This window comes from Rhinoraja longicauda, chromosome 1 (assembly GCF_053455715.1).
Source record: "Rhinoraja longicauda isolate Sanriku21f chromosome 1, sRhiLon1.1, whole genome shotgun sequence".
NCBI lineage: Eukaryota > Metazoa > Chordata > Chondrichthyes > Rajiformes > Arhynchobatidae > Rhinoraja > Rhinoraja longicauda.
The window spans coordinates 49,812,536-49,840,212 of NC_135953.1; the positions used below are offsets into that span (position 1 = coordinate 49,812,536).

A 27,677-nucleotide genomic window follows, 5' to 3' on the forward strand; every position below is an offset into this window, starting at 1 on the left:
AATAACTAGGATACCCAATCTTCTTTCCCCAAGTTATGTCTAACACTATTGCAATTAACTCATCCCAATGTAGTACTTTCTGCCCCAAAGCCCAGTTTTATCCTTATCCATAGCTATCTTAAAACCAATGGAGTTCAGATTGTTGTTCCCTAAAAGCTCTCCCAATGAAACTCTGATCACCTGCCCAGTTCATTTTCAAATACAAGGTCTGGTATGCCCTTCCCTGGTTGGACACTCAACACGCAGTTCCAAGAAGCTCTCCTGAATGCACCTGATAAGTTCTTCTCTAACTAAACCTCTGGCACCAAGTGAGTCCCAGTCAATACTGGGGAGATTAAAGTCTCCCATTAAAACAACACTGTTATTGTTACATCTTTCCATGATCCACCAGCATATCTCTTCCCCATCTCTTGTTGGCTTTTGAAGGGCCTAAAGTATAACCTTATCATAGTAACTGCACCATTCTTATTCCCGAATTCTCCAAATATGGCCTCATTAGTTGAGCTCTCCAGCATGTCTTCACCAAGAGCAGCTGTGATATTCACCCTGTGCAGCACCCCACTTATTTTGCATCTCTCTCTATCATATTTAAAACATCGATACCTTGGAATGTTGTGTGCCGGTCCTGTTCTTCTGTCAACTAAATTTCTGTAATGTTTACGACATTGTCGTTCATGTACCATTCCCGAGTCTAAATTTATCTATCCTACTGAAAACACTGAGTGCATTGAAATAAATATGCACAGACCATATTTCCACCGTTCATTAACTTGCCCCGGCCTGTTCTTCCTATTAGACATACTTGTTCTAACCTCAAACTTTCCATCAATCCACTTTGTTCCCACCCGCTAGTTTAAAACCTCCTGAGTTGCAGTAACAAAATTCCCTGCCGGGATATTGGTGCGTTCCAGTTTAGATGCAAACTGTCCTTCTTCTACTGGTCCTACCTACCTTGGAAGACAGTTCATTTAATTCTACCTGAAGCCCTCCCTCCTGCACTATATCTTTAGCCATGCATTCAACTGTACTATCTTCCTATTTCTTGTGGATGAGGGCAGGCAGCCAGAGCAAGCATAATACTCATTGTATTTTTCTTTTCTTTTCACTGTTGCTCATACCATCATAAATTTAGTTAATAAAATAAATCTGGAATAAATTTTTATTTTTTAGTAACAAAACATGCTTGCTCAGTCCAAGAAAGGAAATTAAAGCTTTTCCAGTGGTTGCGAGAATCTGTACAGTTTCAAATACCAAAGCTTACTGACTGTAATTGAAGATTACCACGATAGTATAGTAAAACACACAACGTAAGAAGTACTCTCTTGGGTCACCTGCAGCAGCCATTCCTGGAGATCCACAGTCAAACTGTAATTGGATATACCGTAATTGGATATTTTTCTTTGCCCCACCCGCTTCCCCTGAAATTTGCACATTCAACACAAGGTATGCAAAATTAGAAAAGCAAAAAAAAAAAATCAGATGCTGGAAATCTGAATACAAAATTTGTCCAAAATGTTATCAGTAACAAACAGCAACAGATATTAGATATTTGCTGACTAATATCTGTTGCTGTTTGTTACTGATAACATTTTCATTGAGTTTCTAATTTGTCAATATTTGGAGGATTTATTGCACATAATTTAGATATTTCGGTATTTTTTTCATGGGAGGGACACCTGCAGATACAGACAAAATATTTTATTTTTATTTGTAATATCATTTTTCTCACATTGGTGATGTATGTCTCCATAAGACCTCTTTCGGTCATCATTAACTTCTGAGTGTTTATATTCTTAAACTTTTGTGCTATTGAGAACTCTTGTTCATTTTCTCTAATAATTTTATGAACTCCACCATTAACTTTTCTACATCACATTGCCTCAGAGAAGCAGCTCACCCAGGTCCATTTTGGACATTGGACTTTGTCTATGGAATTGATGCGCGACAATGCTGAGAAATATATTCAGCACTTTGTATCTTCCCCTTTGCTCTATCTATCATAGAGTCATTGTTGTAACTATCATAGAGTCATAGAATTATTGGGGCTGCATTTGGCCCATATCGCTCTAAACCTTTCCTATCTATGTACATGTCCAAATGTCATTTAAAAACTGTAATTGTAATTGTATCTGCTTCTCCAGGTTCTCTGGCAGCTAGTTCACCACCCTCTCATAAGATCATGTGCTATGAGCAGAATTAGGCCATTCGGCCCAATAAGGCTATTCCGCCATTCAATCATGGCTGATCTGACGAAGGGTCTCGACCTGATACATCACCTATTCCTTCTCTCAGGAGATGCTGCCTGTCCACTGAGTTACTGATGTTCCTCCCTACACATGGCTGATCTATCTCTCCCTCCTAACCCCAATCTCCTGCCTCCTTCCCATAACCTCTGACACCCGTACTGATCAAGAATCGATCTATCTCTGCCTTAAAAATATCCACTGACTTGGCCTCCACTGCCTTCTGTGGCAAAGAATTCCACAGATTCACCACCCTCTGTCTAAAGAAATTCCTCCTCATTTCCTTCCTAAAAGAACATCCTTTAATTCTGAGGCGATGACTTCTCATCCTAGACTCACCCACTAGTGGAAACATCCTCTCCACATCCACTCTATCCAAGCCTTTCACTATTCTGTATGTTTCAATGAGGTCCCCCCTCAACCTTCTAAACTCCAGTGAGTACAGGCCCAGTGCCGTCAAACGCTCATCATATGTTAACCTCCTCATTTCTGGGATCATTCTTGTTAACCTTCTGTGGACCCTCTCCAGAGTCAGTACATCCTTCCTCAGATATGCTGCCCAAAATTGCTCTCAATATTGTAATTGTATGTCTTTCTGAAAAGAATACCCCTCAGGCCCTCTTTAAATATTTTCCCTCTCACCTATGCCCTGTTGTTTTAGAATCCCTTACTCTGGGAAAAAGATTGTGACCATTCACCTAATCTATGCCCTAAATATAGACAATAGACATTAAGTGCAGGAGTAGGCCATTTGGCCCTTCGAGCCAGCACCGCCATTCAATGGGAACATGGCTGATCATTCACAATCAGTACCCCGTTCCTATCTTCTCCCCATACCCCCTGACTCCACTATCTTTAAGAGCTCTCTCTTAAAAGCATCCAGAGATTTGGCCTCCACTGCCTTCTGAGGCAGAGAATTCCACAGATTTACACCTCTCCGACTGAAAAAGTTTTTTCTCATCTCCATTCTAAATGGCCTACCCCTTATTCTTAAACTGTGGCCCCTGGTTCTGGACTCCCCCAACATTGGGAACATGTTTCCTGCCTCTAACGTGTCCAATCCCTTAATAATCTTCTATGTTTCAATAAGATCCCCTCTCATCCTTCTAAATTCCAGTGTATACAAGCCTAGTCGCTCCAGTCTTTCAACATACGACAGTCCCGCCATTCTGGGAATTAACTTAGTGAACCTACGCTGCACGCCCTCAATAGCAAGAATGTCCTTCCCCAAATTTGGAGACCAAAACTGCAAATATTTTATATATCTGTATAAGTCACCATTTAACCTGCCACGCTCCAGGGAAACCAGTCCCAGCTTATTCAGCTCCCCCAGAAAACGCAAGCACAACAGTCTTGTAATATCCTCATGAATGTTTCTCCACCCTTTCCACCATATTGGCATCCTGCAGCTAGGCAGCCAGAAATGTGTGCAATAGTCCATGTGTGATCTCACCAACAATGTGTACAGTTGGAACATGACACCCCATGGATAATCACACTGATCTTTAAGGGGACCTCGCCTCTCCCTTTAATGTTTTAATAAAATTGTAGGATTTATTAGGATTCTCTTTACCTTACTTGCAAAAGCCATCACATGTCCCCCTTTCCCCCTCCTGATTTCCGTCTGAAGTGTACTGCTGGGACTTTTATATTCCTCAAGTGATTCACGATTCCAGCTCCTGAAACCTGACATATGCTTCTTCATTTCTCCTGACTCAATATCTCTCGTCAACCAGAGTTTCCTAATCCTGCCATGCTTCCCCTTTCCTGTAATAGATATTTGCTGAACCTGGAACCCCCTATCTCACACATACAGTGCCCTCCATAATGTTTGGGACAAAGACCCATCATTTATTTATTTGCCTCTGTACTCCACAATTTGAGATTTGTAATGGGAAAAAAATCAAAGTGCAAAGATCAAAGTGCACATTGTCAGATTTTAATAAAGGCCATTTCTATACATTTTGGTTTCATCATGCAGAAATTACAGCTGTGTTTATACATAGTCCCCCATTTCAGGGCACCATAATGTTTGGGACCCATGGCTTCACAGGTGTTTGTAATTGCTCAGGTGTGTTTAATTACCTCCTTAATGCAGGTATAAGAGAGCTCTCAGCACCTCGTCTTTCCTCCAGTCTTTCCATCACCTTTGGAAACTTTTATGCTGTCTGCAGAAATTCTTCATGAACAGAAATACAGAGGCCACACTGCAAGATACAAAACACTGGTTAGATGCAAAAATAGGATGGCCAGGTTACCGTTTTCCAAGAAGTACTTCAAAGAGCACCCACAGTTTTGGAAAAAGGTCTTATGGACAGGAAGATTAACTTATCTCAGAATGATAGCAAGAGCAAAGTATGGAGGAGGGAAAGAACTGCCCAAGATCCAAAGCAGACCACCTCATCTGTGAAACATGGTGGTGGGAGTGTAATGGCCTGGGTATGTATGGCTGCTGAAGGTACTGGCTCACTTACTGTCACTGATGATACATGCTGAAGGTAGTAGTGCAATGAATTCTAAAATGTATAGACTCATCCTATCTGCTCATTCAAACAAATGTCTTAAACCTCATTGGCCAGTGGTTCATTCTACAGCAAAACAATGATCCCAAACATACTGCTAAAGCAACAAATGAGTTTTTCAAAGCTAAAAAATAGTCAATTCTTGAGTGGCCAAGTCAATCACCAATTCTGAACCCAATTGAGCATGCCTTTTATATGCTGAAGAGTAAACTGAAGGGGACTTGCCCCCAAAACAAGCATAAGCTAAAGATGGCTGCAATACAGGCCTGACAGAACATCACCAGAGAAGACACCCAGCAACTGGTGATGTCTATGAATTGCAGACTTCAAGCAGTCATTGCATGCAAAGGATATGTACCAAAATACTAAACATGACTACTTTCATTTACATGACATTGCTGTGTCCCAAACATTATGGTGCCTTGAAATGGGGGCACTTTGTATAAACACTGCTGTAATCTCTACATAGTGAAATCAAAATGTATAAAAATGGCCTTTATTAAAATCTGACAATGTGCACTTTAACCACATGTGATTTTTTTTTCTATTATAAATCTCAAATTGTGGAGTACGGAGGCAAATAAATAAATGAAGGGTCTTTGTCCCAAACATTATGGAGGGCACTGTAGATAAGTATTGTCACCAAGTATTGCCCTCTTCGGATCGTTCACCTTGTTGTGGTGAAGAGGCTTGCGTGCCCCCATGATTCCGAGTGACCCAGTCTGAAGAAGGGTCTCGACCCTAAACGTCACGCATTCCCTCTCTCCTAGATACTACCTGACCTGCTGAGTTACTCCAGCATTTTGTGATACCTAAGATTTTTCCTTACTCATTGGAAATTTTTTTAAGACAAAAATTGTCTTTATGAAACGCAAGATTTTCAACGGTCTTGAAAAAGTTTATGCTAAAAAAAATGCTCCTTCTTGCTGGGGAATCTGGAACTCCGGGTACAAAATTAGAACTTGACAGATGTCAGGCTTGGAAATTCACTGAATGAGCGAGTTGGTGAGGCTGAGTCGATAAATATATTCAAGGCTAAAATGGTTTGTACTTTATGGGAGAGTTAGATTTAGCTCTTGGGTCTAAGGGAATCAAGGGATATGGGGAAAAGGGTAGTGTAGTGATTTTGGATGATCAGCCATGATCATATTGAATGGAGGTGATGGGCCGAATGGCCTGCTCCTACACCCATTTTGTATGTTTGTTTTTGATGAAAGGTCATCGACCTGAAGTAACAACTCCGTTTCTCTCCACCCCTCCATTGGATGCCCAGCCTTTGCAGAGCAGTTCCAATATGTTCCGGCTTCATTCAACAATAGACAATAGACAATAGGTGCAGGAGTAGGCCATTCAGCCCTTCGAGCCAGCACCGCCATTCAATGCGATCATGGCTGATCACTCTCAATCAGTACCCCGTTCCTGCCTTCTCCCCATACCCCCTCACTCCGCTATCCTTAAGAGCTCTATCCAGCTCTCTCTTGAAAGCATCCAACGAACTGGCAGAGAATTCCACACCTTCACCACTCTCTGACTGAAAAAGTTCTTCCTCATCTCCGTTCTAAATGTTTTACGTGTACTGGAGTTAACTTTGGTGATCTCTGTTCCATGCAGAGGAACACATGACTGACTGACTGACTGACTGGCTGGGAGAAGGCTCGCCGCGGTCGGTCGGTCGGTCGGTCCCTGCAGACCTGTCGCTGTGAAGCAGGAGGTTGGTTGTGGGGCCGCCGGGGCTCTTTCTCCATATAAGGGATTGGGACGGGCTCGGGTGCTCCTCCTCCTTTGAGACAGCGAGGAGGAGAAAAAAATAATTGAAAACTCTAAGTTTATCGGCGGGTCCTGTCCCGTCCCGTCCCGTCCTGTCCTGTAGCTGGACGGAGAGATGTAGCTGAGGGCGGCTGCGGAACCCGCACTGTGTGAGGCAGAGCAGAGGCAGAGCAAGAGCAAGAGGCGGGCCGCTCCTGAGTGAGGAACGCTGCCGGAGCGGAGCACAGTCAGAGTGTGTGCGGAGGGAGGATGCGAGTGCGACCGCGGGGCTGTCGAGAGGTTTTTTGTTGTTGTGATCTTCCACTCCCCAAGTCAGGACAAAAGCTGTGTGTCTGTGATTTTTTGGAGGAGTCCGGCTGTACTGAGGGAGGCTGACCGTTGCTCCTTTACACTGGCGCCCATGAACTGAAGCAGGACAAAATGGCGGCGGCGGCGGCAGCGGCAGCAGCGGCGGGGACAGCGACGGGAAGCCGGGCGGCATTCAGCGCCGACGGCACCACCGCGGGCAGCAGTCGCGGCGGGAAGAGCGCCGAGTCGAGGGATGAAGAGCCCGTCTCGGCCCAGAGGCAACTCGCCTCGTACAGGAAGCACCTCCGCAAAGTCAAGAGCGTCGATTTCGACGCCTCGGTGGAGAAGGAACCGAGTGGCGACCCGTGTCCCCAGGCCGAGCCCTGCGCCGAGCAGCCCGCACACGGCACCGGCACCGGCACCGGGGCAGCAGTGACAGCCGCGGGCTGCGGCGGCTCGGCTGGAGCAATCCTCATGGATCTCGGCGCTCCGTTCAGGTGAGACAGCTCCTGCCCCTGCCCTGCGCTGTGCTGGTGAAGCCGTTCATCGGTATTGGGGGTGGGCGAACATTTAGCTGCGCTGAGGCGCAGTTCTGTGTGGCGCCGCTCAGGTGTCCGGCATTCCGTCCCCCCCAATGACATGTAAACAGTGTGACCGCCGCACCAACCCTACAGGTGATCGATCGGCTGCGAAAGTGTTCGAGGGTGCGCTGTTCCTCTTGGGTTGATTCTTGTCAGTGGTGCCTGTAATTTACCAAGCTCGGTTTCCTGCCCGGATTTTGAATGTGCTGTCGGTTGTTGTATTGTCATCTGATCCTCTTTGATCAGCGAACGTTTCGCCATAATGTTCAATGCCTTCGCAACGGGCGGTGTGTGTGTGTGTGTGTGTCTCTCTCTCATCACTTGGGTAAAAGCAGGGACCGGGGTGCTGAAGTTACCGTGACAAGCTGCTGCTGCCGCGTACTCGCATTGTATTTCACACTTACTCTGCAGTTGAACTGGGCATTTTTGTACCGCTCATGGGTCGCAAATGCCGTTTAATACATCTATACGCATCAGTAATCTTGGGCTGCAGCTTTAGTTTCAGCCTGCATTTAAACAAGGTAGTAGATTGCTTGTAACACGTGAACGAAGACACGCGCTTATTTTTCCCCCTGGTGTGTTGGCTTTCATACAGTAGGCGTCTTAACATTCGTACCTACGTGCGGAACTGTGTAGTGTCTGTGCGAACAAGTCTTTGATGCATGTAACCTCGTGCATTTGATTACACTGAATCAGCGATTCAAATGTTAAATAATATAAACAGTGATTGGAAGCCATAAATCATTGATAAAAGCAACTAAATGACTGAAAGGCAGAAACATTCCGATGTATCTACAGAAGATATAATAAACATGTTTCGTGTATAATAAACATGTTTTGTTAAATTTAAAGCATGAAATTTTGGTTATTGCTGGCTTTTTAATTTGGCGAGGGCACGAGAGTCTTGGATCATTGCAAGCCTATGTTCTATTAATGAGTAAAATGGTAGCAGATTAATACAGCGACTTGTACGACGCCTTTTGGATTTAACAAGGCACTTCAATCGCTTTAATGGTTATGGGGGTGTGGTGGTTTGTTGTGATGGACAATATCTTGGCGAGATGTCAATTTTTGAATAGAGCAAGGTGAACGGATTTGTGCAGAGAATTCCAAGAAATAAAACGAATCAGTTATAAATTTGTAAATAATTTAAAGTATTGATAAATAGTCTATAAACCAAATACTTTAGCCTTTTCATTGTAAATATGAGTAATTCTATGTAAGCAGACATTGACTATTTTGGCTCCACATGCCTCAGCTGCTATCTATAATAATTCCATGTTCCTTGATTTTTCTGAAGGACCCTGACTTGTAATGTCTACTGTCAATTTCCCTCTGAGTGCTTCCTGAGCTGCAGAGTCCCTCCTGCAGTTGTTTGCTCAAGATTCTAGCACCTGCAATTTGTTGTCTCTTTAATTTATTTTTTGTGCAGAAGAAACCCGAGTATGTCTTCACAGATGAGGGCATCTGCAATACTCTCAAGTAAGGGATTCACTGATCTCTGGGTGTTCGATTTCCCCCCCTCATTTTCTGCTCCAGCCGATTGGCATCTTTTGAGATTGTGACCTTTTTGGTTCTACATGTCTCATCCAGAGGAAACATGTCTCTGCATCAACCCTGTAAAGTTCTGTAAGAATGTTTAGGAAAGAACTGCAGATGCTGATTTAAATCGAAGATAGACACAAAATGCTGGAGTAACTCAGCGGGACAGGCAGCATGTCTGGAGAGAAGGAATGGGTGATGTTTCGGGTCCAGACCCTTCAGACTGATGTTAGAGGAGTTGGCGTGACAGAGAAAGGATGTAGTCGGGGACAGTAAAACTGGTGGGAGAACCTTGCACCTTACCTACATGCCCTATGATACAATCATTGTAAATGAACAAAATATCTTGATTATAATGAAGTAAAAAGATGTATGTCTCAGCATTTAATATTTGTGCTACATTCAGTGTGTACATTTGAAAAGTTGGTTTATTGTTTTACAGTTAGTTTCACCAAACCTCATAAATAAAAACTCTGGTTTAGAAAAGGTTACAAGCAAACTTTACAATGTATAACATGAAATATGCAATGTATGATTGTGTGAATTTGACTTTTAAAACTGGTGACAACTTGTATTTAATTTTAATTATAAATGATTTTTTTTCTTGTTTCAATGTTTATTTGTGATTGAGTACATTGGTCACTGCATAATTTTGATGATCTGGAACCATCATTCCATACTTGCTATTGAGTTCAATTGAACCCAATCTTGTTGATCTTGCCCACTGTTTATTCCTCATAATTGGACACTTTTAAAATGTTTCTCCTGCCTCTTTTTAGTTTAGAAGCAGTATATTTGGACTATTGTCGTTTGAAGCTGTCTGAAGCTATTTGATGTATTTTATAAAGTGCCAAGTTTCTGTAATATAATAAGCCCAAAATTATTGAGTGCTGTTGGTTTGTGTCTGAAATAACTTTCCTCCAATAACTTCTGTAAATCCTCTCAAGAAATCGTAACTACAATTATTTCTGTAGGTGAAGATCACTGACAGCATTGGTAATTGTAGTAAATAACAGTTGGGGAAAATATTTAAATTGTGATTTGATCACTTCTAATTGAGCACATTCAAATGATACAAGCTACACTTGTACAAACTGCCTTTATCATTTGGTCACATTAAATCCTGTTCTTTCAATTAAAATTTAATTGCTATAAGGAGAGATTTGGAATAAATAATGGAACTAGTAATTGTTGAGTTAAAACCGAGATGTAATGATATGGAGACTTTTCATATGTATTATCAGGGATATACCAAACATTAATGTTTAGTGTCATGTTGACTCGTTATAATAAGAATTAACCCTTGCGGGACTGGTCAATGTTTTTTTGAGGTGATCATGGCTGATCATCCACAATCAGTACCCCGTTCCTGTCTTCTCCCCATATCACTTGATTCCGTTAGCCCTAAGTGCTCTATCTAGCTCTCTTTTGAATGCATCCAGTGAATCGGCCTCCACTGTCTTCTGAGGCAGAGAATTCCCCAAATTCACAACTCTGTGAAAAAGTTTTTCCTCGTCAGTTCTAAATGGCCTACCCTTATTCTTAAGCTGTGGCCCCTGGTTCTGCCTCCCCCAACATCGGGAACATGTTTCCTGCATTTAGCGTGTCCAATCCCTTAATTTTATATGTTTCTATAAGATCCCCTCTCATCCTTCTAAATTCCAGTGAATACAAGCCAGTTGCTCCATTCTTTCATCATATGACAGTCCCGCCACCCCGGGAATTAACCTGCTGAACCTATGCTGCACTCCCTCAATAGCAAAAATGTCCTTCCTCAAATTAGGAGACCAAAACTGCACACAATACTCCAGGTGTGGTCTCACCAGGGCCCTGTACAACTGCAGGCCCTGTACAAAGGGCCTCTTTGCCCCTATACTCAATTCCTGTTGTTTTGAAGGCCAACGTGCCATTAGCTTTTTTCACTGCCTGTTGTACCTGCATGCTTACTTTCAGTGACTGATGTATTAGGACACCCAGGTCTCGTTGTACTTCTCCTTTTCCAAAACTGACACCATTCAGATAATAATCTGCCTTCCCGTACTTGCCACCAAAGTGGAAAACCTCACATTTATCCACATTATACTGCATCTGCCCACTCGACTAAGCCGTCCAAGTCACCCTGCATCCTCATGGCATCATCTTCACAAGTCACTGCCACCCAGCTTTGTGTCATCTGCAAATTTATGTGGAAACGTGGGACTCTTGTTGCAGTGGTGTAGGGTATATTTCAGTACTGCAACCAGCAAGATGCATCCAATGGAAATATTCTATTTAAATGTGTTTTAAAGAATTAGTTTAGTTTAGAGATACAGTGTGCAAACAGGCCCACCGGCCAGCGATCCCCGCCTTTATTAAGACTAACACGCACAGGCACACGCCTAGCAACCTGTTTGACTTTCGAGTGTTGGAGGAAACCGAATATCTTCAAACCAGGGTCGCCGGTGCTGTAAGCCAGCAACTCTACCGCTGCGCCACTAGTAGTGCCACGTACTGCAAAATATGGCAGGGACTGGCGCGTTTCAATTATAAGGGGAGGCTAGATAGGTTGAGTCTTTTCTCCTTCGAGCATAGGAGGCTGAGGAGTGACCTTTCATAGAAGTGTGTAAAATCATGAGGGGCATAGAAATACCTCTCGTATAATAAATAATCAAACTTTTCCCTGGGTAGGAGTGTCTAAAACTACAGGGCAAGAGTTTAAGGTGTTAAGGGAAAGATGTTTAAAAAGGATCTGAGGGACAACATATAAAATAGGTACAGGAGGAGACCATTTGGCCCTTTGAGCCAGCACTGCCATTCATTGTGATCATGGCTGATCATCCACAATCAGTAACCTGTACCTGCCTTCTCCCCATATCCCTTGATTCCACTAGCCCCTAGAGCTCTATCTAAGTCTCTTTTAAATTCATCCAGTGAACTGACCTCCACTGCCTTCTGTGGCAGAGAATTCCACAAATTCACAACTCTCTGGGTGACAACCTTTTCAAATGAAGGGTGATACGTTTATGGAATGAAATGCCATAGGAAGTGGCAGAGATGGGTACAGTAACAAACATTTACGACGAAATAACACTTGGACAGGGACCTGGATAGGAAATGTTTGGGGCAATTATGGCACCAGGTGCTGGCAAGTGGGACAAGCTTAGTTTGGCAATATGGATGAGTTGGGCTGAAGGGCTGTTTCTGTGCGAGATAGCTCTGCAATTCTATAATCTGAAATAAAAACCTAAAATATTTCTCAACATTCAGAAGGTTCCACAGCATCTGTGGAAGAAAATCAGCCAATGCTTCAGGTTGATCATCATTTGTCATCACTTCCCTATTGTTCTACCATTGCTTGGATTTCTAAATACTACATTTGTCACCCAGCAATGAAATCCACCAACAACCATTTTTAGTTTGGAGACAGTGCACCGACTCCAAGCTGGCTATTGATCATCGTTTTTTCCTTTATCGTCTATCTGTGCACTGTGGGTGGCTTGATTGTAATCGTATATTGGCTTTCCGCTGACTGGTTAGCATGCAACAAAAGCTTTTTGCTGTACTTCCGTACACATGATAATAAACTATACTCAACTTTTCACAGTAGTACTACATCATTCCACTTTCTTATCCACACTCTACACACCAGGGGCAATTTACAGAGGACAATTAACTTACAGACACCCATGTCTTTGGGATGACGGATGAAATGCAAGCATCTGGAGGAAACTTGTCCCTGAAAACATATTTGGATTCAGTTGTAGCTGGGTAGTCGTGTTCTTTTCTCTTTCCCTCTTGTACTGGTGTTGTGTTTGCATATTTTCCAGATACATAGGAAGCTGAAATTCAATACAGTCATCTCTTAGGATAAGTAGCTTTAGATGCAGCAGGTTTATTAGGCCTTGATGCCAATAATTTGCAATGTACGTTTTTAATGAAATTATACAATTTTAAGTTCCTTTGGCCATTTGTTACTGCTATGGGTACTAGGTAGCCTATGGTTTTTAGTAGAGCAACTGCAGATGTTGGAATCTTGAGCAAAACAAAGTGCTAGAGGAGGTCAGAGTATCAGGCAGCATCTGAGGAGGGAATCCATCTTTCCTGATGCTGCCTGACTCCCTTGAGTTCCTCCAGCACTCTGCGTCTTGCCACCGTTTGTAGTATGAATTGAAGCTATTTAAAAATATTTGTTTATTCTCTGTTAATATTTTCCCTTTTCTCTTCTTGAAAAGGACCAGGCATTTACTTTGCTACTCCCCCTTTTTTAAGTTCTTGCAGTGCCTTCTTGCTAATTTCTGTTAGTAATATATTTTCTTTCATTCGTAACCTTTTTTACAGTTTCTGAAAATATTCCAATCCACGTGTCTGCGACGTTAAAGCCTTTTCAATCTAATACATTTAGTTAGTCTAATTTTCCACTTAGCCAGGAAAAAAAAACCTCTTTATTAATGCAGTCCTTATCTTTCAAAAGAATGCATATTCATCAAAAATGAAAGTATTTCTTTGATGTTTGCCACTGCCTATTTGATCTATCATGGAATGTTTTGATCTATTTTCTCTTTTTGCCAACTTCCCTCTATAAATCCAGAACTGGAAGTTTGTTACACTTGGACTAAATATCAAGTTCATCACATTGTGATCACTTTTACCTGGAGGATCATTTGCATGCAATTACCTGTTCATCGTATTTTTATTATGCATAGCCAGACCTAAAATGGCTTTTCCATGTTGGGTCCTCAGTCTGTTGTGTGCCATCATGATTTCTGGAGTGATAATGGTAGAGATCTCCATCTGTTTTCTCAAGTATCCTGGTTACATTTTAACTAACTTTCTTTGCTGTGTCTTGCTTTATTTTTATTGCCACATTTGATGTTCTGTCATGGTCCAGTTTTGTCCTGTGCAATCCGTCCATTAATTATCTATCATCTCCCTTTTGTAGTTTGTAACTAATCCATTTCACTGCTATCGTAGTTTATGTGGTTCTTGCATAAAATTGGTCTTTTTGATATGTGAACACTGGGGATTTCTTTTCAGATTTTGCGACCTAATAAATTATGGCAACAGAAAAAATTGTGCATTTGATTTTAAAATGCCTAACTTAAAGCAATGCTGTCTTGTCTCGTATAATTCACACCTGTATGATATATGCTATTTTTCACAGAGAAAATCATGTATGATCTCTTTCAATGCACTGTTGGTTTTGTGATCAAATTCCTGTATTCACCCTTGTAAAAACAATTTTAAAGATTATTTTATTAATGTTGACACCTAAACCGAAGTGGATTTTTTTGCCCTGGTAACTTCAGAACCAAGTTTAATGGTTTTCAATATTTATCCTATACTCTTCCAGCCAGGATAATTGAGGTTGTGAATGCTGTTGTTTTTTAACCCCTCTGTCCTAAAGTGGAACGTTTTTCATGGATTCCCCAGACCACCCACAATTCCCTGAATGAAATCTCAATTGAAGCCGTAAATGTAGACCTCGGTAGATAAAAAATGCTGGAGTAACTCAGCGGGGCAGGCAGGAGAGAAGGAATGGGTGATGTTTCGGGTCGAGACCCTTCTTCAGATTGATGTCAGGGGAGTGGGCGGGACAGAGATAGAATGTAGTCTGAGACAGTAAGACTGGTGGGAGAACTGGGAGGGGATGGAGAGAGAGGAAAAGCAAGGGCTATTTGAAGTTAGAGAAGTCAATGTTCATACTGCTGCCCAAGTGAAATGTCACCCATTCCTTCTACATCAGGCTGAAGAAGGATCTCCACCCGAAACGTCACACATTCCTTCTACATCAGTCTGCAGAAGGGTCTCAACCTGAAATGTCACCCATTCCTTCTCTCCAGAGATGCTACCTGTCCCACTGAGCTACTCCAGCATTTTGTGTTTACCTTCGATTTAAACCAGCATCTGCAGTTCTTTCCTACACATGATTCTAACCTCCATGGCTTTGCGATATAGAAGTGCATTCATCAATTTGAACTTGGGACTGTTTTCTATTGCAAGTCAATTTCTCCCAAGAAAAATGGAGTAAAGGAACAAAAAAAAATGGAGGAAAGGAACAAAAAATTACAAATACGTCAATTTGTTTTAGCTTTGACTTAAAACTTAATTTCTGGTGATTATCAAAAGGAAAAGTGTGATACCAGAAAAAGCTGTTCCATTTTTATTATTCTGATGAAGGGTCTCTGATGAAGAAGCTTAACATCTGTGGCAAATGTGCATGCATTTGGAAAGGCAGAGGTTGATTGGGGATGGTCATGTGGTTTAGTATGTGTGATTATTGTGTCTCTCAACTTTGAATGATGTCTTTTTTAAGTAACCAAGAAGGTTGATGAGGGCTGGACTGTAGACATGGTCTATGTGGACTTCAGCAAGGCATTTGAAGGTCTGCATGGTTGATTGCATGGCATCCAGGGTATTTAATACTGGATATAGAATTGCCTTCATGCAGAGGAAAGGGTGAAAGGTTGTTTTTTGGACGTCAAATGTGTTCTGAAACAGAACAATTAAATTCTTATTTGTAGCAGCAGCAGCACAACACGTTTGTAAACACAGTAGTCAATAGATTATATATGAACAGACATTTTTTTTAAAAAGCCCAAAATAAAAAATCTGATAATAATACAAAACTAAAAGAAAACCCAATGTCCCTAGTGCTGGCAAGGTAGTTCAGAGTTTGTAGTATGTTGTCTCCACCCGAAATGTCACCCATTCCTTCTATCCCAAGATGCTGCCTGACCCGCTGAGTTACTCCAGCATTTTGTGTCTACCTTCGACCTGTTGAAGACAGATTTGTGGATCCTCGTCTTTCCTCTAAAGTCAACAATCAGTGCCTTGGTTTTACTGACATTGAGAGGTTTTTGTTCTGGCATCATTCAATCGCATTGATCTCCCTCCTATACTCTTGACTCATTATCCGTAATTCATCCAACAACGGTGGTGTCATCTGCAATATACATTTTGTATACAATTTGTATACATTGGGTATGCAAGCAAAGAATTTCACTGCCTAGTCACATGTGACAATAAAGTATTCCATTCCATCCAAATTTAAAAATTGAATTGGACTGTACAGCTATGCAATCATGAATATAGAGTGAGTAGAGCAGGGAGCTGAGTGCTCAACCATGAGATGCCCCAGTGCTTGCAGTTATCGAGGAGAAAGTGTTGTTGCTGATTTGTACCGATTGTGTTCTGTTGGTTTGACTAGAGGCTTGTGAATAGTGGTGTGCTACAGGGAACTCTGCTGGCCAATTGCTGTTTGTGGTTTATTTCAACAATTTGGAAGAGAATGTACAAGGCATAATTAGTAAATTTCCAGATGATACTGAATTAGGTGGTATTGTCGACCATGAAGATGGTTAATCAAGAATTGAAGCAGGGTCTTGATCAGCTGGCAAGTGGGCTGGGGAATGGCTAATGGAGTTTAATTCTGGTAATTGAGAGTGTTGTCTTTTGGAAAGTCTGCTAGGGTGGTCTTTTGGATAGTAGATGGGGTGGTTAAGAAAGCTTTTGGCATGCTGGCCTTCGTCAGTCTGGGTACTGAGTATAGAGGGGGGGAAAAGTGCTGGGAGTAATTCAGCGGTTCAGGCAGCATTCCTGCTGAATGGGTGAAGTTTCGGATTAGGACCCTTCTTCAGACTGAGTATAGTGGTTGGGGCATAGTGTTACAGATGTACAGAACGTAGGTGAGGCTGCATTTGGAAAATTGTATTCAGTTTTGGTCACCCTGCTGTAGGAAAGATTCCACTAAGCTGGAAATAGTACTGGGAAGATTTTCGAGGATGTTACCAGGATGCGATTAACTCGGCTATAGGTAAGGATTGGGCAGGCTAGGACATTATTTCTTGGCATGCTAGAAGCTGAGAAGTGATCTTAGGTGCATTTAAAAATCATGAATGCAGTCTTTTTTTCCCCAGGGTTAGGGGGGGATAAAAGTTATTTCCTTAAGTATCTGAACACTGTGGATGGCTCCATTGTAATCATATACTGACTGGTTAGCACACAACCAAAGCCTTTCACAGTACCTCTTTACATGTGACAATAAACTAAAGTAGAGGGCTTAGGTTTAAGGTGAGAGGAAAGATTTAATGGTAACCTGATGGGCAACTTTCTCACACAGAGGGTGGTGGGTATGTAATGAGCTGCCAGAGGAAGTAGTTGAGGCAGATACAATAACAACTTTTAAAAGACATATAGACGGATGCATGGGTGAGAGAGGGTCAGAGGGATATGGCCCAAACATGGGCAAATGTGACTAGCCTCCAAGCATTTTGGTTGTCATGGGTGACTTCGGCCAAAGGGCCTGTTTCCATGCTGTATGACTCTGGCCTGAACCATTAACTCTGTTTTAGATTTAGGTTTTGAAAAAATATTTGCATTGTTATATCACAACCCTTTAATGTTGTCAATGTTCACACTTGTTTACTTGAAGGAAGGCCTGCAATATTTTGTTTGTGTATTTAAGAGGGATAAATAAGGAAAGTGCCTTGGAACGGAACACAAAAGAAACATCTTCAAAAGTTACACTGTTGTAAACAGGGGTTTCTTTTCCTTTGACATGATTTATGTACGTGCAACTGTGCATGGATTATCCTTTATTCCCTTTTGATTAAAAATGATACACAGTTTAATCTGAATATGAGAGATGGTAGTGTTGATTTCTGCGAGAGTAAACTTGCCAAATAGGAAATTGATAAACATGAAATTTGTACACTTCGTGGTTCCACAAATATTATTCCAGATACTACTTTGAAGGTTCAGTGATATCTTTCTATTAATTTGTAGTGAATCTTGTAAAAAATAACAAAATGAGGAATATTTCAGAAAATGTATGTTCTTCATTGTGATATCAGTTTTAAAATCGCAATTGATATTAAATGTAATATGGATACCCAGTTATATTGTGTCTGAAAAGTTCCTTTCAGGTGTATAATATTCTATTGTTCATTATTGTTTTTTTAAAAAAATGGATGTAGCAGGACAATGTTTACAGGATGTTCAAACATTGTTTTTATACCTAAATTATCTGTTTTTGACAGAATCGAGCTTTGTCCATTGTGTGTTCCAGTTTTCATGGATATTTTAGCTTTTGTGAAATGGGGTGTTGGAGTGAATGGTGGATTGGTATTGGCAGTGGCACTGTTGGTATTCCTCAAAGGTTTCTCTGGGAATGGGGATGTACTGCATGAGCATTCCCAGTGACTTTGTGAATAAAAGATAGAAGCATCCATAGGCACTGAGATCATTCGTGGTAGTTAATCCAAAAGGCACAAAAGAAGATGTAGCCATTTCTTGTTTTTGGAAGACACTGGTTTGTTCATTACACTTGGTCTGCTGCTTGCTCCCACTACTCAACGGTGTATGATTTGCCTAGCTAATTATATTAAATATTTCTGTCATTTGCTCTTTTGGCATTGGCTGATTGAATGTGTACCTGGTCGTATTGGCTGCATACAATAAAACAAATAACATTCCAGCAGCACTGGACATTTGCAAAGAAGGTGACTCGTAGTCAAAATGTTTATCTAATAAACCGGCAATGTTAACTACATATCCTGGAAATGTACAGGCCAGCTTTTTTCAATTGCGTCTAAATGGAAACCCGTATCAACCCAGGGGAATGAATCTGTGCTATGTGGTCTTCAAGGTAACAAATTAACAACTGTCAGTTTTTTAAAACAGTGCTGTTTTGATTATTTAACCGAGAGCTCTGTTGATGTTGTCAGACAGAACAATGTCTATAGTTTTCAGTACTGAACAAGCAAAATTGATGTTTTGCCAGTATTGTGAGTTTGGGTGACATTCAGGTGGTGTGACAAGATTTAAAACTACACAGATCAGTTTACCTTGGAGGCAAACAGATGGGTTTTTTTCCATTTATTTTAGCACATAATTGGAACAAGTATTCTTGTTTCAAAGATTAATTCGTTTTTCTCTGGAGTTGGTATGGGCCTTGATTTAGATCAGACTGTAAAGTGCCATTACATACCTAAACATCTGTGCTCTCGCTGTAATTAAACTGTTTAAATGAATAATTTTGTTAACTGAACAACCGGATTAATGAGATGCATACAGTTGGGACAACTTGATTTCAGTCAAAGGGAGAATTGCTCAGTCTGACAGCTTGTCTCCCTATTTGAGTTTAGCTTGGACAGAAGATATGTATATGTATAGTTCCACTATTTTTGCAACAATTGAATGTATAATCTATTGTATAATGTTATTAAGAATCACACTTTGATAATTACAGCGCCTGCTTTTTAAAAAATGTAACGGTGTCTGTCTTAACCTAGAATTGGTAACTCTGTGTTATATAAGTGCAGAGCTGTTTTAATGCTAACCTTTTGTGTACCTTACTGCCCAAGATTAGTAAAATGCACCAGTAGTAAAGATCCTGTGATGAGTTTGTATTTTTAGGTGGGGTTAGTTTTGAAGGCTAGGATTACATTATGAATTGCAAGTTGCCATTCAGTCAGAGCCATTGACATTTTTTCAACTTGGTTTCATCACAAAAGGAAAAATCGAAGTTGAAGTGCAACGTATTGTTTTGAGATTTTAAATTGCACTAGACGACCCATGGACCCGTTGAGTCCCGTTGTTACGAAAGGTTCTTTAGTAACTGAGCAGCTGGCGGAGCTGACTCACCAGGCTGCTGCGAGCCAACTTCTGCATGTCCACATGCAGTGTTTCTCCACGTACTCCTGGAAGCCCTGCACGCCCATGGCCGCCGCCGCAAACTGCTCGCTGCAGGCCGAGGGGCACGGCAACGGGGGGGAGGGGGGAGAAGGGGGGGGGGGGGAGAGAGAGGGAGAGGGAGCCACTCACCCTGGCCCTGGTCGGCCATCGCAGCGGCCAGCAGCAGGAGAGCGGCTGCAAGGTGCTGCCGCATGTTCATCCTGCCGGTGGCTATCTTTCACCTTCTCTCTGCTGCCGCATTGCACCACGGGAGGAAGGTCAGGCGCGGGGCACGCCGGGACAGGCGGCGGTCCTCCCTGGCAACCTTCCCACAACCGCGCATGCGCGGATCTGGCGGCCATCTTACTGCTGTGACGCACGATGAACACGTAAGTATTAGATCAACGGGCCCCAACTGCGCAACTCCGTTGGGTTCCCATTGTGACGCCGAACACGGAGGTGTTACTTTTAAAATATAACAAATTGAACGAAACCTCCTCCAGCACACCACAGGCCAATGGTGAGTAAGGTGGGCTTAAAATTGTTGCGCTATCGTGTACCGTTTTGGCTGTATTTCAGGAACAACATACATACATATATATACATACAACATACATGCAAATATGTATACATACATATATAGGATGAAAGTTTAATTTAAAGTAAATAAATATATATTTAATTATTTTAGATTTTCTATTGTGACTAGGGAAAATTGCATTTCTTTAAAACAAATTGCTTTAAAAAAAATAAAAAATAATAATAAATCTAAATTAAATAAATATGCTATGTAAAATAAAGAGGCCGAGATGGATCCGAGGTCTTTTCCAAAAATGGGCGGCCAGACCAGCAAGCCTCATCCTTCTCGACCTGATCTTCTCGGTCAGAGGTGGAATCTCCCCATAGTGGTTGTTGGTGTGGTCCCTCCAACTGACATCTTGAACTTTTCTAAGCATTTGGGTGTAGATACCATCAAGAGACTTCGACAGTGCTTGAGTGAGAGTCCATGCCTCACACCCCCGTACAATAATATTGTCTCTCCAGTTGCCTGGAAGGATCTCAGTTTGAGATTCTCAGACATCCGAGATATCTAGTAGCATGTAATATACACCATTGCGCACAGTGCACATGCACTTTTTTTAATACACAAACCCTTCATTTTGTTTTGGGTTAAATTATAACTTTTTTGATAATTTGGTGCAATGTATTCCAAATTGTAGCTCTAGTAGCAACAGCAAGTTGTTCCATGATGGTCGGAGGTAGTGGAAAATCAGCACCTTGGCTTGTGGTTTGTCATCTCCAGCCCGTCCGTGTAATTTTGTGGGGAATGATGTACTGTCCGAGGTTGTTCCTGTGAGAAGTGGTAATCCCTCTAATTTTTCAATGTTCTCAACAACCATTGCCTATCAATCCATCCCACTGAGTGTTTGTGTGCAGGTTTTCTACTTTAGAACAATAGTGACTACTCTTCTCTCATGCACAGAATGTTTACAACACGGGAAGCCTTTCAGCCCATCATGTTATCAGTAGTTCTCTACAGGAGAAACACTGGCTCAACCCACCACTTTTTTTTCCTGTAGTGTTCCAAATGGTTTCTCACTTGTATGATTATCCACTTCTCTTTATAGTCCATAATGGAACCACAGTGTAACATGCTTACAGCAAGAAGTATCTGCAGGTAGTAAATTCCAGTCTTGGGCTGCTTAAACATGTTTTCATTACTCATGATTACCACATGTTCATGCAACACTGAAACTGGCCCTTTGCCCCCATACTATCTCCCACACAAGTTCACATTGAACATTAAGTGCCCATTTTATGCTAATACTATACCAACTCTATATCATCCCCCTTTTTATACCACGCGCTTTAACTTTACAGATGAGCTTGTTGCATGGCACCTTATGAAAATTCTGAAAGTTTAATTGAATCATATGGTTAAAAAAAGTGCAAAACAAATCCTGCTTTCACCAAGACAAGTCTAGTATTTGTGCTGATGAAGACCATGGAACTCTTATGTAGTTTTGTTTAGAAGAAGAATGCTTTTGTGCAGCTATTGCTTAATTGACAAAGCCCAGCTACTAATTGTACTGTGCAAAATGATCTTGTGTTTTATTTAGAATTAAACAGCGAATGTGTTCAAACTAATAAGCAGTATTTTCACTGTTCTGAAGATGAATTATTTAAAGAAGTGAATAATGTGCATGAACACTTTTAGCTGTCAAACTATCGTTAGACAGTACCTATTAATTTGAAAGCAGTTCAAAAAATGTTTACAAGCTGTTGTTTTACAAGTGTTAACTTGGTTTCTTTCTTTCTAATCACTTGAATTATTAATGAAGAACTATAAATTGACATTTTGGATTGAAAATAGACTCGCATCGCAGGAGTTTGTTTAAATTTATAAGGACTGCATGTCTGTTTGAGTTGATGCATTTCTTTGCTCTGCAGCTGTAGAGGAAATGCATGAATAGATGTTTTTAAAAACACAGCAGTTAGTTTTTACAACTGAGCCACTCACTGCTTACTGATATTTGATTTGCTTAATGTTTTTGAAGTATTGTATTTGACTTTTGTATAGTTAAATTGTAATGTCAGTTGAAGTAAATTCCAGGTTTGGCTCTTTTTGCTGATTTTTAAATTCCATGTTTTAGGATGTTGGCCTATGAAATGGTGTCTTTCAGTCAATCAGTTCAAATGTCAAGTTTAAAAATATAAAATGTAAGTTGTTTAATATTTTATGTGAATTTTATTGATACTTGAGAATATAAGACTCTGAAAGTGGAATGTTTGATTTAGTTTGGCATAACATTTAAAAGAAAAGCAGCACGAAACATTTTATTTTGTGAGATGTGTGACCAAACTAGTTGACATCAAGCAACTTGTCCAATTTGAAAATATCGACATTTGCAGAGAAACCACATGACTCAAAGTACTTGAGTTCCTTCCTTGGGTATCTTGATTTGGAATGTTCAGCCAGTGTTGAACAGATAACATGTATTTAAAGATCTTGCGCAATGTAAGTAAATGTACTTTAGATTCATATAATTAATACCAACCCGCATTGAGTGGTGACACTTGACAGTCCTCCTTACAAATGAGAACATGGAACAGTACAACATACATTGTGGGCCAAAGGGCCAATTCCTATGTGCTGTGCGTAATATATTCTTAAATTAACCCTTCTGCCTGCACATATTCCATATCCCTCTGTTATCTGTATGTTCACAAGCCTCTTAAACTCAAATATCTTTTCTCCTTCCATCACCACTACTAGCAATACAATCTAGGCACTCATCATTCTGTGTATAGGCACTTTGCACTTTGCGCTTTCCGCAAAGGTTACACTCCTGAAAAGTGTGTCATTCTAATAAGTGTGTAATTCCGGTGTGGGCGTTGGGCCGAAGGGCCTGTTTCCACACTGTATCACTCGATGACTAAGTAAATTAAACTTGTAAACATTTAAACGTGTAAATTTGAGCACTTTATTTCAAAAATAGAATGCATAAATTAGGTTTTGGTATTAATTACATGTTATTTCAAACATAAATAAAATGAGCATAAAATAGGTCTCTTTGTAAATATAAAACAATTTTCCTTGGGCATCTTTAATCCAGAAATGCTAGGGGACTGAGGATCTGGTGGGAGGGAGGAACTGAAGGGAATCCACGTTAGTCAGGAAATGGTGTTAGGTAAACTGCTGGGACTGAAGGCAGGTAAATTCCCAGGGCCTGAAGGTCTGCATCCCAGAGTATTCAAGGAGATGGCCCTAGAAATTGTGGATGCAATGGTGATCATTTTCCAATGTTCTATGGGTTCCGGATCAGTTCCTGTGGACTGGAGGGTAACTAATGTAACCCCACTTTTTAAGAAAGGAGGGAGAGAGAAAACTGGGAATTATAGACCAGTTACCCGTATATCGGTAGTGGGGAAGATGCTTGAGTCGATTGTTAATGTAATAGTGGCGCATTTGGAAAGCAGTGACAGGATTGGTCATAGTCAGCATGGATATATGAAGGGGAAATCATGCTTGACTAATCTTCTGGAATTCTTTGAGGGTGTAATAAATAGAATGGATAAGGGAGAGCCAGTGGATGTGGTGTATCTGGACTTTCAAAAAGCCTTTGACAAGGTCCCACACAAGAGATTAGTTTGCAAAATTAGAGCACATGGTATTGGGGGTAGGGTATTGACATGGATAGAGAGCTGGTTGGTAGACAACAAGCAAAGAATAGGAATTAATGGGTCCATTTCTGAATGGAAGGCAGTGACTAGTGAGGTGCCGCAAGGCTTAGTGCCGGGTCCCCAGTTATTTACAATATGTATTAACGATTTAGACGAGAAAATTAAATGTAACATCTCCAAGTTTGAGGATGACACAAAGCTGGGTGGCAGTGTGAGCTGCGAGGAGGGTGCTATGAGGCTGCAGGGTGATGGATAGGTTTCTTTAAGATGGCAGATGCAGCGTAATGTGGATAAATGTGAGGTTATCCACTTTGGTGGCAAGAATAAAAAGGCAGATTATTATCTGAATGGTGTCAGATTAGGAAAAAGGGAGGTGCAATGAGACCTGGGTGTCCTTGTATATCAGTCACTGAAAGTAAGCATGCAGGTACAGCAGACAGTGAAGACAACAAATGGCATGTTGGCCTTCATAGTGAGAGGATTTAAGTATAGGAGCGAGGAGAAACCACTGCAGTTGTACAGGACCCTGGTGAGAACACACTTGGGGTATTGTGTGCAGTTTTGGTCTCTTAATTTGAGGAAGGATATTCCATATTCCTCTAGGGGCTAGCGGAATCAAGGGATATGGGGAGAAGGCAGGAACGGGGTACTGATTTTGGATGATCAGCCATGATCATACTGAATGGCAGTGCTGGCTCGAATGGCCTAGTCCTGCATCTTTAAAAAAAAATTTTTTTTTTACAATAGGTGCAGGAGTAGGCCATTCAGCCCTTCGAGCCAGCACCGCCATTCAATGCGATCATGGCTGATCACTCTCAATCAGTACCCCGTTCCTGCCTTCTCCCCATACCCCCTCACTCCGCTATCCTTAAGAGCTCTATCCAGCTCTCGAAAGCATCCAACGAACTGGCCTCCACTGCCTTCTGAGGCAGAGAATTCCACACTTTCACCACTCTCTGACTGAAAAAGTTCTTCCTCATCTCTGTTCTAAATGGTCTACCCCTTATTCTTAAACTGTGGCCCCTTGTTCTGGACTCCCCCAACATTGGGAACATGTTTCCTGCCTCTAATGTGTCCAATCCCCTAATTATCTTATATGTTTCAATAAGATCCCTCCTCATCCTCGTGCATCTATTTTCCATGTTTAAACTTTCTCCCTCTGACCTTGTGAGTAAGCCCTCAAGACAATTAGAATGTTTTTCCCAGGGTGGAAATGACAAATACTACTTTATACTATTATGAGAGGCATAGATAAACTTTTATCAGATCTCCCATCCACCTCTGCTCCAGAGAAAATGATCCAAGTGTGTCCAACCTCCTCAAATAGCCAATACCCTCATCCAAGGAGCATTCTGGTAGACTTTGTCTGCACTCACTTGTGTCATATCATGTGGCAACCAGAACTGCACACACTATTGCAAATGCAGTAGAACCAAACATGGTTTCCTGACTATTTTACTGAACTCCCTGAAGGCGAGCACTGCCTTTACTTCTGTATATACCTACCACCTTACTACTTGATACCACTTGAAAATGTTACCACTTTCAAAGAGCTATGGATTTGATTCTCAAGATCTCTCTGTGCATCAGTATTATTAAAGATTCTGCTATTAACACTACATTTGATCTGATTATTTATCAGAAAATGAAATGTAGAAGTCTAAACTTTACCTTGCTGTTACTCCTATCCTAAATGTTTTTCTTAAAAGGTATTGGAATAAGACCTGCTTCATTCTTCCCTGGATGCATTCCAAATCTGTGCAAGATCGTTGGCAGTGTGGTTTTTCGGTCTAAATGTCCCAAGGTTTGGGCAGCTTCAGTGAACTGGTAATCAAAGCACACCGTAGCATTAAAGGTACACGAGTTGCCAGTATTCAACCGTTACACTTGCCCAGGAGGTCATTAAAGTTTCAGTTTATTGCCTGATTTGCCCTCATTTTTGCCACTCTATTCTGCTGAAAGATTTTTAGGTGGGATCTAGATGAAGAATTGCCTAATTCTACATGAAGGAATATGAAAATGAATGAAAGATTTCTATGAGCTTATTTTGTTTGTTTTGAGAAAGCATTTGATTTCACAGTTTGTGCTCCAAAATAATGCATTAATACAATAAAACCAACAAACTCTTATTCAGTGCTGGTGAAGATGTATTTTTTTTCAAAATAAATTGTACATTTTATTCTCTTTGCAGTATTGACCATAAACCATACTTGAAAGAAAAATATGTTTGGCTCCAAATTATTTACTTTATGATTGGTAAGTTAGGAAAACTTGAGACAAATCACTTGATTTGAAAGCATCTGAAATTATCATTTGCTGTTCCTAATTTAATGATCTTTTGACTGGTTTTGAATATATTTGCATTTTGTGTTTCAGATCCTTTAACAGTAAATTCAAGTATTTGTTGTAGTGGAAAGAGATAAAATTAATGTTAAAACTATAAGTCCTGAATTATAAATCTCTCCTTGAGAGTTATCTACAATGTTTTAAATATGATCTAACCTAAAGTTCTATGGCTCTGCCTCAATCAAGCTTAGGTTCTGTTCAGTTTACAAAATTAATTCTGACCCAAGCTATCATTTTCTTCCATACTCCACTTGATCCAGTAGTAAATCTAGCAATCTCAAATATCCTACTCGCTGTGGTAATTCTAAGCAAATTACCCTGATGTACATAAAGTACTAAGCTGAGTTGGCACAGCATTGCATGACCTAAATCGACTCGTAACTGAGCCCCATAAGGCTTGGGTTGGGCAGCTACTGTCAAGACCTGTTGAACTGGAACAGTGTTAGTAGATTCTGCTTTTGCCTCTGGTTTCTTTACAGTTTAAAATTTATGATAAGCAATTTGGCATCGTTATTTTTTAAATTCCCTTTTTTAAAGTGAGGGCCCATTTTGCTGCTGTAGGAAATATCTTTGACATGGTATTTATAGATGGCCCCTCTGTTGTGGCTGTTCGGTTTATGAAAATTCGCTCTTGCAGGAGTCTGAAATTACTTCCAAGAATTGAGATGCAGAATAAAATTTGTCCCTGTGAAATCTGGGGGATGTAAATAAATCAGTACTTCATCTGGAACTTTTGATGCATGCATGGATGATCTGGGTTCATGTTACCAAAGTTTGTGATGCAACCCATTTGCTGGGAATGCATTTCTTCCCCCCCACCCTCTGCCATCATAATGCAGCGGTCACCTGTGTAGGGACAGAATTTGTATAGTTAAAAAGCCACCTAACCTTGCAGTGACCGCCATATTAGAGAGACTTGCTTTCTCCCAAATCTGCTTATCAGCTTGCTGCATAAAGCCATCCTGATCCAGGTGTAGCAATTTGTAAGATGGTGTTAAGCCATCAATTGAGTGGCCCAAAGCAAGCCATGTCCATGAGACAGCATGGGACAAAAACTTAAACTGGCAAAATGACGTCATGGATGGCCAAATACCAAATCTGAAAAGGACTTTAAATGGTCCTTGAACAAACAAAAACTGAGGACGGACTGGTCGATGTGAAAATGGGATGGGGAATTAAAATAATTGGCAGCCATGAGATTGGAGATATTTCTTTGTCCTTGGCAGTAGTTTCATGTTTTCATTTTGCCTTTGTTAGATCCTTTTAATGTTAGTTTGAAATATTAATTTTAGATCTCCAATGATTTTTAATTTATTTTCTGGCAAATATTTTGTGTGTGCAAGCACAAATTCTCACATTGGCATCATTCATTTCTCACTGAGATGTCAAAGTGGTATTTGTTAACTAGTCTGTATTAGTGGATTATAGAATTGTGGGGATGAGGGGGAAGATGTTCATATAATTTGTAGGAAGGAACTGCAGATGCTGATTTACACCGAAGATAGGCACAAAATGATGAAGTAACTCATCGGGTCAGGCAGTATCTCTGG

At 40.9% G+C, this 27,677-nt stretch overlaps 1 protein-coding gene across 1 annotated transcript in view; it reads left to right on the forward strand.

Annotated features, from left to right (window-relative positions):
• Nucleotides 1–6,559: 6,559 nt before the first annotated feature.
• Nucleotides 6,560–27,677, forward strand: part of map3k1 (mitogen-activated protein kinase kinase kinase 1, E3 ubiquitin protein ligase) — a 78,340-nt gene continuing 57,222 nt past the window's right edge. The window contains exon 1 of the mRNA XM_078397057.1: nucleotides 6,560–7,317. Within this exon, the coding sequence (XP_078253183.1) occupies nucleotides 6,953–7,317 (365 nt within the window). The 5' untranslated portion in view covers nucleotides 6,560–6,952. The remainder of the gene's footprint in view (nucleotides 7,318–27,677) is intronic.